Source organism: Anthonomus grandis, chromosome 8 (genome assembly GCF_022605725.1).
Source record: "Anthonomus grandis grandis chromosome 8, icAntGran1.3, whole genome shotgun sequence".
Taxonomy (NCBI): Eukaryota; Metazoa; Arthropoda; class Insecta; order Coleoptera; family Curculionidae; genus Anthonomus; species Anthonomus grandis.
In genome coordinates this window covers 26,162,536-26,181,565 of record NC_065553.1, presented here as the reverse complement: position 1 = coordinate 26,181,565, position 19,030 = coordinate 26,162,536, and the positions used below count along the sequence as shown (strand labels likewise).

Sequence of the window (19,030 nt, the reverse complement as noted above, 5' to 3'; positions counted from 1 at the left end):
ACAATGAAATACTGAGCGACCACAATTCCGAAACAGAGCAAGAAAACTCCGATTCGGAAGAAGAAGAGTTGCCCATCAGGAACACTTGGTATGGGAAAGACAATACCAAATGGTCAAAAACAGCAGGTATCAGAGGTAGGACCCCTTATTGGCCCTGCTCGTAATAATCCTCCACGTGAGCCTGTAGATGCTACTAATTTCTAATGAGGTGTTACAAAAGTTAGTTGATTTTACCAATTTGAAGATAACCTCCACCAGAGAAAACTATAAAAAGTTTGCTCAATCACAAACTAAATTTTGGCCTTCGTTTATTGAAAATACCAACATAATATGTGAAATCAAGGCGTTTTTTGGGTTGGTGTATCTTCAGTCCATCTTTAAATCTAATCATGAAGACGTCCGTTCTATGTGGGCAACAGATGGGACAGGAAGACCTATTTTTTTGTGCTACTATGAGCCTGGCCAGATTTTCATTTTTATTGAGCTGTCTCAGATTTGACAATGTAGAAACCCGAAAAGAAAGAGTAAAAACGGACAAGTTGGCCGCTGTGTCGGAATTATTTGATGAGTTTGTAGCTAGATCAAAGTCATGTTATTCACCGGGAATTTACCTAACTGTAGACGAAATGCTTGTACCGTTTCGAGGAAGGTGTGGATTTGGGATGTATATTCCGAACAAACCTGCCAAATATGGAATTAAAGCGCAGGTTTTGGCTGACGCTAAAACGCATTATCTCGTAGATGCAGAGATTTATGCCGGTTCCGAAATAAAAGTTGATGGTGCAAAAAAGCCTACATTATCTAATCCAACAAGAGTGGTTCTTAGGCTTGTGGAGTGTGTTAAAGGCACCAACAGGAACATCACCGGGGACAACTGGTACAGTTCAGTGGAACTCGTCGACGAACTCAAGAAAAACAGTTTGACGTACGTCGGAAACTTACCTTACCTTACCTTACGAAAAAATAAAAAATCTGTACCACCTGAATTTTTACCGAACCGAAAACGTGCAATTTATTCATCAACGTTTGGATTTACTTCTTCAACCATTATAGTGAGCTATGTGCCAAAAAAAAAGTAAAAGCGTTATATTATTTTCTAGTATGCATCATGACAATTCTGTCAACGAAACAACCAAAAAGCCGGAGATAATTAATTTTTATAATGAAACAAAATCTGGAGTTGACGCATTAGATGCGAAATGTGCGTTGTATTCAGTATCCAGAAGAACTAACCGTTGGCCAATGGCAATTTTTTTTGCTATATTGAACATTGCAGGTGTAAATTCTCGAGTATTGTACCAATTTGCATCAAAAGGTAAAGAAATAAAACGATACTCATTTATCAAAAGTCTTGGGAAGCAATTAATAGATGAACATTTGCGACTCAGAATGGGCAACAAGAAGGTGCACTCAAATGTACGAATCCTCATTGCTGAACTTTTGGGGATTGCGAATCCAGTTTCTGAGCAGCCTCAAGTAACTCCTGAAAAAAGTAAAAGAAAAAGGTGTGCCATATGCCCCACCAACAAGGATAGGAAAACTGCTATCCAGTGTGACATATGTAAGTTGCCCATTTGCAATCAATGCTGCAAGAAATTGTGCCCTAAGTGTTCTGAAAAATAATTTTAGGTTTTTTTCGGTTTATGTACTGTAATATACCCAAGTAATTTTAAATTTTTGAATAAAAGTTTTTATTTATTGATTTTATGGCAATTTTATTATTATGGGTCCTAAGGACCCATCAGTAGTACATGTAATAAAAATGTGTCGGTAGTAGTTCAGGGTTAAGCTGATAATGCAAGATAAGGGTATTTTTATTGTTAACAGATTTATACTAAACATTAACCTTTTCTTGAATATTTGTTTTCTAACTATTTCACGATCTTAACCAAAATATATAAATTAGTTCTCTTAAAAAAAAAATAATTTATTATTATTATGGTGATGGACGGAAGTACCTAGCATGACATTCAAACTTATCAAAACAGATATTCTCTGCATCTTCTATAAATTGCAAAGAACTTGCTTCGAACTGCTAAATAAAACAGTTTTCTTTCAGAATATTATATTTTATTAACAGAACATAAATTTAATATGTGACAATCCATTAAATAAAATTACAAATATAATACTATTGTTCAATTTCTGGAATTCCTTGAATTGATTTCTTATAAAGTATTTACAATAAAACATAATGATACATGACTAAAAAGCCCTGGAATACATGCAGCAATAACATCTATGAAATTAGACCCCGAAAATATCGTCACTTTGACAATATTTCGGGTGAAACTTGACGCTAAATCTATAGAAATAACAACCAACAACCGCGTGTTTAGTCGGTGAATTTCCTGTTAACGTTACGTCCGAACAAGGCGTTACGGATTTGCGGAACCAACTGTTGCGAAATCAGGTCCAAACGGGCCTCCAAGGTGTTGCAGACCTTAATTTTGTTTTGTTTGCACAAAAGTTCGATTCCGCCGGTTACGGATTCGGACAGTTGAGTTTCGTCATCGATGGACAGGTGTACATCTCGGCCGGTGACGTCACGGTATTTGGTGGCGACCGTTGGCAGCACTGATTGAACTAAGGTTCTGTCTTGTGGGCGGACGCGTACGGTCACGTTTGCCTCGAAAAGCTGTGGAAAATTTGCTTAGTAAAATAACAAAACTTTACGAATAATATAATGACTACAGTAAGATAATAAAATGGTTTGAGTCCTATCTTATTATTATTAGAAGTCGGTCGGTTTTATATGGAAGCTCTGTCAGAGCATAATCTACGACCTATTCTGTTTTATATGAACGATTTTAGAAGTTTAGATACTTCAAGAAAAATAACATTGTTTGCTAGCAATGCTACTATTTTGTGGAGTTGTGCAGATCAACAAGACCTGGAAGGCATCATTAAACATGATCTATTTTTAATTAAAAAAAATAGTGTGACTCATACAAACTAAGTCTGCATTCGCGGTGAAAAAAACAAATTAATTTAAAATTCTGGTGCTTTTTCTTCTTTTATTTTTCGGACACGTCGATTAGCATTGTCACTTATGCGTTTTTTGCAATAATAAGAAGCATTCAAGTGGCGTCAACATTTACATAACATGACATTTTACAATTCTACGATATACGGGTGTTTCGGGAGAAAAGGGAAATATTTTAGGAACATATTCAGAAGGTCCTTCCATCCGATTCTTAACCGTTTTCCAAATCGAAGAATTCCTAATTGAAAAGTTTTTCAGACAGTTTTTGCAAATGCTCAGGAAACAGGAATGTTTCCAAACGTAAGAATTAATACTGAACGAGAGGCGGGACAAAATGTGGAAAATGAAGAAAATGTTCTGGATATGACTGAAGAGAACCCGGGTATTAGTACGAGGCGGATTACACGAGAACTTCGAATAGCATCATATGTGGACGTTTGGAAGACACTTAGGAAAAACGGTTTCAAGCTTTTCCATATTCAACCGGTTCAACATCTTCAAGAGGGTGATTATGGCTTAAGGGTTTAATTTTGCGAATGAATCCAACAAAATCGAGGCCTACATAAATACATTTTATTTAGCGATGATGCTCATTTTACCCGCAATGGAATTAATAACCGACACAATGAACATCGGTGGTCAGATGAAAATCCTCATGCCACATTTGAACGAAACTTTCAACATCGATTCAGTGTTAACGTGTGGTGTGGAATGCTAAACGACCAGTTATTTGGTCCTATTGTATTAGATGAGCGTCTTTCTGGAGAAGGATATTTACGCTTTTTGTAAGACCATTTAATACGCATGTTGCATGATGTTCCGCTAATTGTTCGTTGGATTGGCAGAGGAAGACCTCAAGTTTTGCCACCGAGGTCACCAGACTTAAGTCCACTGGATTATTGCCTCTGGGGGTGGATGAAAGCTCTAGTGTACGAAACACAAGTAGAAACCGTAAAAGGACTCCACAATTAAATTTTGAATGCTTCAAATATTATTAAAAACAATCCCCAAGCAATTAAACGTGCAACACGAGCGCTTAACAAACGTGCTGTAGCTTGCCTTGAAGTTGGTGGAGGTATTTTTGAAAACATTTTAAATTAGTGGAATTTTATTTTTTTATTAGTATTTGTTTGAATTGCTTTTAAAATAAAAAATCTTACAAAAAAACTTCATAACCGATTATTTCAGAAACGGTTGAGAATCGGATTAAAACATATGGGTTAATTTATCTTATTTTGACCTGAACATTCCCAAAATATTTCCCTTTCCCCCCGAAAGATCCTGTATTCTGAACACTTTTTGTATGTACAGCATATGATATGCGTAAAGTCAGCGGATTATCAAATTTAAAATTATAGACCAATGCGACATTAAAAATGTATACAATATTTATTGCAACTGATGTTCAATTTGTTGACCGTTTACTTCAATGCATTTTTGGAAGTCGAGTAAATAACTTCCAATTGCACATTCTCGATCACTTGCGGATCGATTAGTTTAATTTCTTGTAGAATTCTTTGCATTAAATCATCACCATTATTTGGTCTATTCAACATAAAGTTTGAACTTCAAATAGCCCCATAAGAAAGAATTCAATGGGGTTATATCCGGTGACCTTGGTGGCTACTTAATCAGTCCTCTTCGTCCAATCCATCTGTTAGGAAAAGTTGCATCAAGAAAATTAAAGAAGTCACATAAAAAATTAATGTTGGCATGAATGATGGCGCTATACAAAAAGAATGCAAAATATATCATAGAATTGTAAAACGTCATAATATACATTTGTTGTTTTATTTACACATTGTTCTGTTTAAAAAATGAATGTTAACGCCATAGTTTCTATAGGTATGTTTCTATATTTCTATATATTCTGTATAGAATTTTGAATGATTTCGAATAAATTACATAAAAATATACTATGCCAAGCATATTTAATTATAGATCCCATTTACGTTCTGGCATATGTATCTGGGGTTCTTGTGCTAAGCAGCTAATACACAAATAAGGCTAAATCCAGAGATTCAGTTTTCATTATTTGTACTTGAAACTATATCAGTGATCCACAAAAAATATAGGAAACCTTAAAAACTTGAATGCTCATAATACAAGACAAACCTATGACTTGTCCATTTTTATATCTAGATCTTTAAAGTTCGTGACTCACATCACTGAAAACATCACTTTATTAATATATTCATCTATTTCACTGACTGACCATTTTATTTTCTAAATTATTTTAGATCGCCTAGAAATAGTGTTTATCCGGCATACTTTGTCAAACTATAGACAAGAAAAACATCACTTTATTACAACACTCTTTTATTTCTCAGGGTGAGATGAAGATACATACATGAGAATTCAACTTCTCCACCTATTTGTCTTTATGCCCACGTTTTGGTCTACCTATATTAGGCCTTCTTAAGGGCACTACAACTATTGATTAGTTGAAATGTGTAAAATTAGTTAATTAAAATAGAAAATTTACAGTTTAAAATAATAATAAGAAAACAGTTTAATACATGTGTGCGTCCTTCATAAAGCAAAAAATATTTAAATGTTTTTCTTAAATTATAAAAGTTTTTTTAAGTTATTATTTTTATTTGTGTGTAATTTGTGTTTGACTGATATAGATTTGTATGCATGTTTTACCCATTTACAACTTAAATATAATAATTTTATCTTCCAAGTTTTACTTATATTTATTTATTTTATATATTCATATACATTTGTTGCTTTTAATTTTCTGTATGTATTTTGGGTGCATTGCGCATGTAAATATATGTCACTAAGTTATAAGTTTTAAATTTTACTATTTTTCATATAATAAATCGGCTACCTACTTGTTTTGTGTCTTGGGATTAGTGATGTAAATGAAGGAACGTTCCCTTCGTGCTATGGCGAATATTCGCGCACGTTCGCGCTCGTTAAATCGTTCGTGCGCGCAAGATAGATCGTTCTCTCGTGCGCGAACGTTCGCCAAAGAATTTTCAGCACGATTCCGTATTCGGCGCGCAGTTTTTTGTTAATTTTGTGTTGCGTTTAATAAAACTTAAGATGTTTTATTTTTGGTATTTAATTTAGTCAACTCCTTGGATTTGTTGGGAAAGGGTCAGTGAGTGTTTGTGTCTGGTGTCTATCCTATTAAATTATTGTTCCCCCCGGAAAAGTTATTTCATTATGCCTAGAAGAAAATGCGAATCATTTGATTTCTTTTCGCATAAAAAACGAGATGGTAAAGATGCTTATGCATGCAAGTTTTGTGATGGCGAATACAGCCGCCACGCGACACGAATGACAAATCATTTGAAAAAGTGTCTAATATGTCCAGATAATGTAAGGGTTCATTTGCTGAAAGGCAGTGAAATTGTGAAAAGTAAGTACCCGCCTATACCTTCGCCTTATAAAAAATATATAACATTTGAATTAAATTTAATTTTTACAAAATTATGAAACAAAAAAAGAATAGGAATTTTCTTTTGTTAATGTTTATAGAAGCCATCTTGGATGAGTCGTCTAATCAAGATGAGTATGACAAAGGTTCGACATCATCGTTATTTTCTTTAGTGGCTCCTAGTTCATCCTGTGCCACACCCATAAATAAGACCCGAGGTAGTACTGCGAGTGGTACCTTGAAAACATTTTTTGACACCGTCAATACTAAAGAGAAGGTAAGTGAATAACAACAATTACAGCAAGGTACGAAGGAAGGAGAAGGGGGTTGGTATAAGGGGTGGGAGGGAGTATTTAAATTGCATAAAAAGTTATTTTTTTGTGCGATTTTTAAAATTGCGTAAATGTAATGTAAATTTGCTTTACTAACGTTTACATTTTACCATTGTGGGTAAATGCGTAGGTACTTTTTACACGCATTATATTAGCTTCATTTGTATGGTGTTGTATGCGCCATCGATAAGTGATTTTGGTCAGCCATCAAAAACCAGTTTTCACTTTTCAAACAATGGAAATAGCATTATTTAAGGTTACATTGTTTAACGTTATTAACTGTTAAACAATGTTAATAGCATTATTTGATAGGTGAAAAGCTGGTTTTTAACAGGTGGCCAAAATCTATTGCAATTCAATCAATACAATAACAATTAACTTCATTAATTAGAACTATTAAAATATTATACTTTAGGAATATTTGGATGGATTATTGGCAAAGGCTATATACGCCAGTGGTACACCGCTTTCTATTACGGAAAATCAACACTGGTGTAACTTTTTCGCAAAACTTCGCCCTAGTTACAACTTACCATCAAGGCACATGCTTTCAAACAAATTATTAAATGAACAATATAAATTGGCTCAAAATAATACAAAAGAAGAAATATTAAAAGCCAAGACTATTGGAATTCAGTGCGACAGTCGGTCAAATATAAAGTAAGTACGAATAGTAGAATATTACAATGTTTTATTTTAATATTTCGAATATTTTAAAATACGTACACAAAGCAATATATAAAAAATAATATTTTCAACACAAAACCTTTTCATCGGAAACGGAAAAGCAAACAGCAGATTATACAGCAAGTCAACTAATAGAAATAATATCGGAAATAGAACAATCAAAAGTTTTAGGTCTTGTTACAGACAATGCAGCTGCAGAAGTCAAGGCAAGGAAAATTGTTGCTGAAAAGACTTGCATCATCCAGTATGGTTGTGTTGCCCATTCTTTAAATTTGTTGATTGGAGATATTATGAAATCTGAATCTCTGAACAATTTTGAAAATCAATGCACACAAATTGTTAAAGAAGTAACAAATTCACATGTTGTACTTGCTACGTTTAATAAATTACAAGTAGAGAAAACTGATAAGGCAGTAGCTTTAAAAGTACCTGTGGTAACTCGGTGGGAATCTATCTTAAAGTGTATGGAAAGCCTATGGAGCACCAGACAAATATTCAAAATGCTAGCCATTTCGGAAGACATCAGTGACAAATTAAGCACAGCAGTGAAAAAAAAATTGTCTCAATGATGACATATATTGGATCAAGGTTGAGAAGGTAATGAGAGTTTTGTCACCTATTGTTAAATGGATAACAAGGCTGGAAGAAGATAACCTGCAAATGTTTGATGTCACAGAAGCCTTTTATGAACTCCATGATGTGTTTCTAAAAGAGGTACCTGGGCTACCAGTCACCAAAAAAGACGAAGAAACGCTAATCAAAAACCTAAGTGATCGAAAGAGCAAAGTCGTTTGCGGAGTGCATTTAGCTGCTAATATTTTAAACCCGAAATATCAAGGAATACATTTGTCACCTGAGGAACACTCCGATGGTAAGACATCTGCAACTACTAACACGGTATCTAATGTAATAATATGATGTATTTTTGTTTTAGGGATACAATTTATTAATAGAGTTTGTCTAGCTAAGGAAAGGTACACCATCTGTTTCGAAGCTGCGCCAAGTTTTGTCCCCTAATAACGCGCGATTAGCGACAGTAGCGCGCCTAAAGGCATAAACACTAAAAGGCACAGAACACAAATATAAGAATTAACGCAACGGCACTGTTTATATGCAAATCGGGGCGATCGATACCGTTGCTTTGGCAGCGGCGTTAAAAAATTTACTGCGCAACCGAGCCGAACAACACGTGCTGTACCTGAATTAGCTCAATACATAGCACATACCGAAACATTTGCGAAGCCCTATTTATGGAGCATTGTTGGCAAAATAGATCCTGTAACGTGGTGGCAGGGTTATTGCTCGAAAACAGCTATCAAGGATTTAGCAGTAAGCATTTTGACGCTTCCGCGTTCGTCAGCCGCGACTGAGCGAACATTTAGTAGGTATTCGTTAGTCCATACTAAACGTCGAAATCGTTTGACGGTGAAGAGAGCGGGAATGCTAACCCATATTGCCTGTAACCTTAATCTGATGGCCAAAGAGTCCCAAAGACAAGGTGAATCAACGTCAATGGAGGTAAACCAACCTCTATCCTTGGATCCTTCCACGTCTACACAGACAGCTCCTCCTCTGGGTGATCAGGTCCATGATTAACGTTAGAATCTGAGAATTCAGATACTGATGAGTCCGATGACGAAGAGAGCGGGGCCTACAGTGTTCACGATTTCGATTCCAATAGTAGCATTGGGCCAGAAAGTTTCGATGGGCTTGACTACTCTTGATCTTGATATTGATCCACAATTAGAGTACCTGAGTTAGGTTAAAACTGTATTTTAGGTTTATTACAGATTGCAGTTTATTTTTTTATATAAAGCTTTTTTTCGAGTTCCTTTTTACTTCTTACATCACAAAACGTTTCTCATGTTATTTTTATGTTACTTTACCTACTTTGCATTTGTATTCACATAGCATAGCACACAAACTATGCTCAGTTTTTAAGAATATAATATCAAACCTGATCGGTAACATAAATTCTTGTATATTCTTTAAAAACCCCTTTAAATATAATATTTGGTTATTTATGATGAATATTCTTATTCTATCCGGATTTATGAATATTATGATGTTAAGGTTTTTATAAAGTTAGAACAATAATTCAGTGTCGGTATTTTACAAAGCATTAGGAGAATATTGAGCATTTTTCTAGGCATTTTGAGAATTTTGAGCATTTTGAGAAAAAATCATGAAAAATAAGTTTTTGAATACTTTACCACATCCCAAACATAAATTCTCAGTTTTTTTCGTTTATGCTTGTTTATTCTCGTTCGTGCTCAGGGAACATTCTTTTAAATTACGTGCTTGAGAATTTTACATCACTACTTGGGATGATAAAAGTATATGTATAACGTACACTAGAAGGTTAAATAATCAAAAATACAATTAAGAAGACAAGGAGTATGATACAATTAGCGGAGCCCTAAACATTTGCTTGCCACATCGTACAAATATTTGCCACTGGTGCAATTATTGTTTTAGTACCTGATATGTATCATAGCTATTAATTTACAAATTCTAAAATACTCAATTGGTAATTTTACTTTTTAATGTTAAAGTTATTAAACTAGAAATTCTCTCAATTTTTTTATACCTGATGTGGCCTTAACAACCGACAATTAGATTCACCTTTGTATCATAAATGTAAAACTTTCCATATTATTCACAATTGGGAACCAAATACAATAAGTTCTAAGCAATTGTAAAATCTTTACTTTAGAATACTATCTAGCTCCTTACTGTTAGGATTTTTCAATTTGGGTAATTTTTAATTTTTTTTGTGGTTTATCCTTTTTTTTTTGTTATTTGTAATGGGATTTATTCATTGTAGTAACTCTGTTAACAAATAAATAATGCTTTGTTTCATGGATGAACCTACCTGGTAGAGTCCCTGAAGGATCAAAGATTCCAGAATCTGGGCATATTTGCCTTGATCCCTGGTGACTTCACCAAGCTTCTTGCGAGCCTCATCCAATACAGCTCTAACATGATCTTCACGGACTTTCAGAACCTTAAGACGGGCTTGGTTCAGCATGTTGGAGGATTGACTGAAAAACAGAAAACCACCTTTAACTCCCCACACAGGGGCTCAGAATTATACTTTATAAGTGCCGTTGTTCAACTAGGAGCTAGACTCGGTTTTAAGGTTTAAAAGGTACGAAAAGTTATAGGGTTAAAAAGGAGAAGTATGGAAATTTAAAGAAAGTTATAATAGGAAAAACCTGTCAAACACACAGAACATTAACAAAACACAACAAAACGTTAATAGCCACATACAACGCTAGAACTGATGTTAAAGTCATGGAATTGGAAAAGGAGCTTAAACATATAAAATGGGACATATAATAGCTACTAACAAAATCTCAAGAAGATTGAACTCAAATCAAGAAGCAGGCGAAGAGACTGCAGAGGTACTGGTTTTATTAGATTAATAGATATTAATACAAAATTCAAAGAACAGATCGAGAGTTTCTATGACGATATGACGACGGACTCTAGTTGGCGATTTCAACGCTGCAATAGGCAGCAAAATCGACAAAGCAAAAACAACTTCAGAGAGGAGATACATTAATAGAATTTCTTCATCAAAATAACCTTTTTGCAATAAACAGCTTTAAAAAATCATTAACATTGCCTAAAAAAATTTCAATAAAAAAAAGGCATGGCGGAAGTCCTGGTGGAAAAAGCAAGAATGCCATAGGTTTCATAATTAGCAATGTTAGAAATGTTAAATAAATTATCAATGGAAAGCAACCATCGGCTGGTAAGACAAAAATAGCAGTAAATAAAAGAAAAGAATAAAACAAAATGGTTATTAAGAAAAACTACCTAAGACAGAATACATCAAAGACAACACATGAATATAAATAAGAGAGTTTTATTTTCCTTCTCAGTAACATTAGCCTAACACATTATGTTTTAGGCATAATATTTGCATAAACACCTAAAATTAACTGGGTTTTTATTTCCCTTTTCTTTCTTTTAAATGAAAAATATACCCATTTAAAAACTGATAATATTATGTTCTCAGAATCACATTTACTTCTTCACTTCCCTACCCGCCAAGGGGGCTATTTTTTTAAATAATATTGACATCACAGTAACCCCCCGGATAAAAGGGAAAAAAATACACACTACTTAAGTAAGTGAAATTATAAAAATCATAAAAGATTAATTCTTTGAAAACCAATGAGTCCTGGTATTGATAAAATTAGCGTAAAACGAATAAAAAATTTTTTTTTTGACGTTTTTACTTGACCCTCTGAAACACATAATCAATTTAATTTTTAGAAATGGTATTGTACCCGATCAATTTAAAATATCTGTTATTTCCCCGATATATAAATCAGATGATAAGACAAAAATAACAATTATAGACCCATTAATTTAATTAATAACCAAAATGTTTGAAAAGTGCAGTAAGGACAGATTACTTGATTTTTTACAAACTCATTTTTGTCTAGTAAACAGTTTGGCTTTTTAAAAAACTTGAGTACGTCAAATGCTCTTTACCATCTCACACAGTAGATTACCGACAGTATGGATAACAATGAAAAATGTATAGTTGTGTTTTTAGATTTAGCAAAGGCATTTTCCACATGACCTGCTTTTAGAAACTCTGGAGAAGAATGGGGTCAGGGGTATTGTGTTAAATGTCTTTAAAAGCTATTTATACGAAAGAATCCGATATGTTAAAATAGGAAAAATGTTAAGTGATCCATTAAAAATGAGAATAGGTGTACCACAAGGCACAGTGTTGGGTCCAATATTGTTTTTAACATATTTAAATACCCTAACTAACTTAAAACTCAAAAATGGCTCAATAATATCTTACGCAAATGATACATAAATGATACGTCTTTAATCTTTTCTGCAAAATATTGGAATGAAACCAAACAAAATGTGATAGATGGACTAACAGTGGTACAAAATTGGTTAAATACTTTTAAATTGACTTTAAATCTAAACAAAACAAATTACATGGCATTCTCTATAACATTAGCAAACCGTCCGGATTTTAACAGCATAAAAGTGAAACGCTCAAACCAAGAAATTAAAGAGGTTTCAAAAATAAAATACTTGGGTATCATTATAGACATCTGAAATGGGAAAATCAGGTAAAAAAACTAACATCATATATTAGAAAAATAACTTATAAATGTTGTCTTAAGAAACATAAACCTTTAAAACTTTTTGTTATCTGTATATAAAGCTCTTGTAGAATCCTTATTAAGATATGGTATGTATAAGAGTACATTGAGTTCGGTGAATGTTGTACAAAATAATTTACTTAAAGTAATTTATAGAAAAAATAAGCTTTACCGTGAAATGGGGTGACTTTGATCACCATATCAAAATATTTTACATTTAAATTTCCCGCGCATATTAAGTGCCGATTTTTTCCGTTCGGTAAAAAATCGTATCGTATTCAGTAATGGTGGAGCTAGTGATCCATGTGCATCTTTTTTGTCAGTTAAACGTTTTTTTTGGAGTTTGCGGCTCTCAAACATGTAAGTAATATTTAGACAAAAATATAACCTTCCAAAATTTGACTGCTATTTAAAAATACATGCAAACTGTGGATATGTGCATGATATATTTAGTATCCTGAATATCTTGTATTTTTATAACCTCAAAATGAAGTTTGCGGCGTTGCCGGATTTTGTCAAATTTTAAGATTTATTGGATGGGGTCAAATTTATCAACTGAATGGGGTGAAATTGATCAGCAGATTGTAAAGCTTATATAATTTGAAGGGTATAGTACTACTAGTAATAATAATATTTTTGGTTTTAGAATATTGACATAATGCCGAGAGTTTATAAGAGAAAAGTTGGGGCACAAAGGTACAAAGATTACGATCAAGAGTCCATAGAAAAAGCGTTAGAAAAGGTCATAAATGAAAGGTGGAGTTTACGCAAAGCTGCAAAATGGTTCAAGATTTCTTACGGGACCTTAAATAATAGATACCATGGGCGTCATGTTAAAAGTAACGGCGGGCAAACGGTTTTTAGCTCCAATGAAGAGCAATCAATTCTTAAATGTGTTGCTATTTGTGGCGAATGGGGGTTTCCTCTTAATTTAACAGATTTAAGGCATATGGCAAAAAACCTGCTAGATACCCAAGGTCGTTCAGTGGCAAAATTTAAGGACAATTTACCCGGTACCGATGGGGTATTTTCGCTGTTAAAAAGACATAACAATGTAATAACTCAAAGGCTTGCAGCTAATATTAAAAGGGCTCGTGCTGATGTTTCCAGGCAAACATTAACTGAATATTTTTAAAACCTTAAAACAACTTTAAATGGTATTCCGTCGTGCAACGTATATAATTATGATGAAACTAATTTGCTTGACGACCCTGGGCGCAAAAAACTAATATATTCCCGTGGTGTAAAATACCCTGAACGAGTGTGCAATTTTACTAAATCTGCAACCTCAGTGATGATGTGTGGTTCTGCAGCAGGAGTTCTTTTGCCACCATATGTAATTTATCCAGCAGAAAAAATGTGGGCGCAGTGGACTGAACAAGGACCAAAATTAGATCCCTGTTGCATAGATAGATGCTGTGCAGCTGGATCACGATACAACCGAACGTCGCGTGGGTGGATGGACGCCGAAACTTTTAATGACTGTTTTAAGTCTGTGTTTCTTCCACAGGCCAAAAGACAGCAAGGGCAAAAAATTCTATTAGGCGATAACTTAGCCTCACATTTCACAGAAGAAGTTATTAGACTGTGTGAAGAACATAACATTGGATTTGTATGCCTGCCAAAGGACGCGACACATTTATGTTAGCCGTTGGACGTAGGGTTTTTCAGGCCATTTAAAATGGCCTGGAGAGAAGTCTTGCTAGAATGGAAAATAACGTATCCGACACATTCATCAATTGACAAAAAGGATTTCCCACATTTGTTGCAAAAAACCTTGGTGACGATGGATAGTAAACTATCCAAAGATAAAATACCTCATGCGGTTAAACGAAATCTTATTTCTTCTTTTGAAGCAAGTGGCATAGTCCCTTTAAATCCAAACCGAGTATTAGGCAAGCTGCCTAGAGAAGATTTTAATCAAGACCAAGCGCAGAACGTGTTGGTAAATTACTTACAACAACAGAGGTTTTCAAATGCTCCAACAAGACGAAATAAGAAGAGAACAAAACTTGATGTTCAGCCAGGGACAAGTGTGACAGCTCAAAATGATTCCAACAGTTCAGACAGCGACGTTAAAGAGTCTATAACAAATGATAATTCCGACGATGACATGACCGCCGACGATCTATTTATCCAGTTGCAGGAAAACAAAGAAATTGAATATTTGGAAGTGAGTTAAAGTGAGATCAAAATTGGGACATTTTTATTGGTTAAAGTGTTGGGGGACATGGGAAAAAGTGTTAGCTATCGTTACATAGCTACAGTTCAAAATTTCAATGAAAACGAATTCGAAGTTCTGGGACTAAAATCTGTCGATGGAAGAAAAACTGTTTTTAAACCACAAGAAGGCGATGAGTTTTCCATAGAGTTGGCAGATATAATTGCTATTTTGCCAGAATCTGCCGCTGAATGCATCAAAGGTCAAATAATTTATCAATTCAAAAAAGCAGTAGATATTAAGGAGATGTAAATCCTTACTATACGCATTACTGCTTCTATCTATTAATTGAAGATTTGTTTCTTTACTTTTTGAATGTCTTTTATAAGTTTTTGTATTTTTAAACAAGTGCTTTTAATAAAGTGCTAAAAAAACTGCAATGTTTCTTTTTTATTTTACCTAAAAAAATAACCAATTAGTGGAATTTTATGACTGATCAATTTTCCCCTAAGTGATCAATTTCACCCCAAAACCTAGAATTATCTGTAACTTTTAAACCGATTGGTGAACTTAAGCGGGGGTTAAATTGTTCATAATGCATTTTAAGGCATTGCAAGAAGAATACAATTATATGGCACTGATCAAAGTCACCCCCCTTTTGGTATGAAATTGATGACACCTTATTTTGGCATTTTTTTAAACAACTTTAAATTTAGAGCAGATACGATTGCAAAATCCTTTTACGGCATCCATACACAATCATTTATGATTAATTTTAATATTGATACGCAGTTATCAAAAGAGTTACAAGCAAATTTACAAACGAAATGATCAATTTAACCCCGTTTCACGGTACCCTACGAGGTTGTTATACTCTAAGACTATTTTTGATGTACTACAGTCTTTACACATCTTCGAGATAAATATTTTTGTATATAAATTTATGAATTGAAAAAATATGTAAATTGTAAGTATGAAACAAGAAATAAAACCAATAATTTTATAGAATTACCTAAAAGTAATACTAATGCAAATTTGAGATTTGCTATTAATTTTGCACCCAAAATAAATAATCTAATTCCCTTTGAAATTAAAAATTGATGTTTTTAAGAAAAAAGTTTTGAAGAAATTGTGATACCTTTGATAATTTTCTATTTATTGGATAACAGTACTACACATACAGGTGTTAAGTCATCTAGGTGAGTTGCTGTTATTTATTAGTTTGGAATATTGTAAACTTATCTGGGTATTAAATATTTCATAGTAATTTTTTTTTAATTGGGATAAACACTTTGGATATATTAGTTTAGTTAAGCTTTAATTTTTTCTTTGTTTCATTAATTCAGTTTTTTTTCTTTTGTGTGTATATTATAAGTTATTACTTAGTATATAGTATATTATTACTTAGATAATAAATGAGGTAGATACAGGCTTACTGTACCTACCAAAAACTTAAGTTAAACTTTAGTCAAATTATTTATGAGTTTTTAAAATGATATTTTTGCATCTTTAAAAAATGTGTAAATTCAACTAAAATCGAAATGTTAATTTATCATTGAGTGTGAAAAGAAATTTTATGCTATAAGAAGACAAAATATTTTTGCTATAAAGGGATTTAAACTGAGGCACTTAAAAAGAATGTGATTAATATCACCAAATTCTCTGCAACAGCAGTTTGAGTTATCTAAAATTCTGATTTTATGCAAATGAGCAGGGAACCTGATTAAGCTTCAATCTCTCAATCAATTATTTTATTTTGCTCTATTTATAGGTATTACTATTTTTATAAGAGTCATGTTTTAATTTATTTTGACCTTCCCAATAGTCAATAACAGCATTCAACTGATGAACTGAAGTCTCCTAACACAGACTGATGCCTTTCTAGTCACATATACAAAATTTATCCCATCATTTCCCTCTTTGGGTCTTTTGTCCCATCCGGCTACTTGTTAACAGCTAAGATTCTTACTGAAAAAAGAGTCAAAGAAATATGTCAATAGAAACACTTGCCAAGTGCCACATTGACCTTTGCTACTCTCCTGCAAATAAATACAAGATGGCAACAACAAAGATCAAAACTTCTAAAAATTAGTATACAGACAAATTTTATGTGTCATTTCCATGCTGATGTCAGATAAAAAATATTTATTCCAGTTATGTTTGTGATGCATTCTCAATATGCAATGTATTAGTCATAATAGATCCTGTGATGTAAAGACCTCTCTGTGATTGTTGTGATGTTGAAGTTTTTCTGTCCAATGTTATCATGTTAAAATAGTTGCTTTAAATAATGTTATAGTTGCTTTTGCTCTAATATTAGTTTAGCTTTTGTTCTTAATGTAAAAACTTATTACCCAGTGGTTATATTATATAATTTCTCTTGGCATGTATTGAGTGCACTTCACTTTGGGGTGCGCATGCAATTGTGATTTTTAATCCAATTTATTTTTTGTAATATTAAGCTTTTTGTCCCCTGAATAAATAAATAAATTCCAAAGAAACATTATTCAAGAACAAGAAGGCACGGCAAGATAGGGCTGAAAATAAATTGAGCAAAAACACAGTTGCATGAATTGAACAAAAATAACATTGGATGAGACAACTAAACACATGAGATTCCTCAGATAGGTTTAATGTGAGCAGCTTGAAGTCCAAGCTTCCAATATGTCTCAAAGAAAAATTCTTCAACCATGTCATACCTATATTAACATATGGGGTGGAAACACTCATGTCTACAAAGAAATTTGTACAAGATCAAAATAAATGGCAAAATTTGAACAACAGTGGGCAGTTATAAGCTAGAGATGACTATATTGGGTGAAAAATCTTGGCCTTAAATAATGCCTATCTCCCTGAAATCCCACTGATAAGCCTCAAATTTACAACACCCAGTACCACAAGATATCAATAATTTCAATAGGCAGAAAGTTTTATATAGAATGCAAAAAATTGGTGTTGCTTTATTTATCTATTTAAATCAGTCTGAATGATACAATCCATCAGCACATGACTAAATCAAAATTTAAATTAAAGGGATTTCTTTGCATAAAAACCTATTTGAGCCACATGAATAAACTTGGAGAGACAAGCTGTGATCGTTTTTTAAATAACATAAAAATATCTTTTCTAAACCTAAAGATCTACACTAGTTTAATACAAAAAACTGAAAACCACCCCTGACTATTTAAATTCAAATGCAAAAACTGATTATGTTGTAATCATTCCCAATCACATGACATTTTTTAAATTCAGAACATTACATATTTCCCTTACATTTTCTTTTGTAGTTCGACTTGCTTCTCCTTCTTCTCATAGTATTCCATGATCTTCAATCTTTGTTGTTGCACAAGGCGGCCCTTTTCAATGTTAAATTCTTCTTCCGCCTTGGCATCAATTTCCTCTGCCTTTTCATTGGCCTCTTGCTCAATGAAGGCCATCATGTGTTTGATCTGTAAGGAAAATACACTGGCATTGGTAAGGGCTAATTACAGAAGGGTTGGGTGGCATAATTTTCTAAAAGGTTGATAATTGAGGAAAAATAAATCCTTACCTGTTTTTGAACATCAGCGTCGCTAAGGGCCATGGTTGATGATGTTTTATTGCTGGTTTAGGAATGAAAAGTAAATAATTTTAAGGCTTTCGAAGTCTCTCAGCGACTACGTCTGCAAAAAAACGAGCTGAAAATTGAATTGGAAAACTGGGTGTTGATTAATCATATGATCGCGATCAAGTGACAACCTTTGACGTGTGTCATGTGATAATGATTTTCACGTAGTTTTAGATGATTTTAACAGGTGGCGCCACGTTACGTCAGTGGAATGTTCACAGGGTTGCCAGCTGTAGAGAATTATCTTTGTCTTGGGGATTTAAAAAAAGAATAGAATTCTGGTGTCGAGTCTTGTGAGGTAGTCGATTCAAATACATAATAATGAAGCAATTAAATAACAATTTACATAACAATACAAAAATAATGAAGGAGATGGAATTTTTTTTCATTGTCATGATTTTTTTTCCTTTTTTATTATTTTATTAAAGAAAATATTATTCATCCTCCAATTTTTTTTGCTTAAAATAGTCCAAAAAAGATTAGCTTACTATTTTATATTTAAAAATGTTAAAAATCGGAGATACCTAAAGTCGACTAGAACCGCCAGCGGGAGGAAACGCTTGAACCTGCAGACTTCGACGTTATGTGGTTCAAAATAATAGCCAGTGGAGCCACGAAATTTATCTGTTGTATCTACAGACCACCAAGCGACACCCAATATTGGCGGCTCTTTTTGAACCTGGTTGACTGCATTAACCAACTGCAAATTGACTACCCAA

General features: G+C 33.4%; 1 protein-coding gene across 1 annotated transcript; it reads right to left on the bottom strand.

Moving 5' to 3' along the window:
* Positions 1–2,048: 2,048 nt before the first annotated feature.
* LOC126739429 (V-type proton ATPase subunit E) lies at positions 2,049–18,436 on the bottom strand. The gene is made up of 4 exons (XM_050445115.1): positions 18,255–18,436; positions 17,978–18,153; positions 10,272–10,440; positions 2,049–2,638 (listed from the first exon to the last, which is right to left on the bottom strand). The coding sequence occupies exons 1-4, from the start codon at positions 18,285–18,287 to the stop codon at positions 2,336–2,338; spliced, it is 681 nt and encodes a 226-aa protein (XP_050301072.1). The 5' UTR covers positions 18,288–18,436; the 3' UTR covers positions 2,049–2,335.
* Between the last annotated feature and the right edge of the window lie 594 nt (positions 18,437–19,030).

Coding starts and splice junctions, on each gene's coding strand:
- LOC126739429 (XM_050445115.1), bottom strand. CDS start 18,287: ATGGCCCTTAGCGACGCTGATGTTCAAAAACAG. Junction 10,441..17,977: donor GTCGAACTACAAAAGAAAAT/GTAAGGGAAATA, acceptor TCTGTTTTTCAG/TCAATCCTCCAACATGCTGA. Junction 2,639..10,271: donor TCCTTCAGGGACTCTACCAG/GTAGGTTCATCC, acceptor AATTTTCCACAG/CTTTTCGAGGCAAACGTGAC.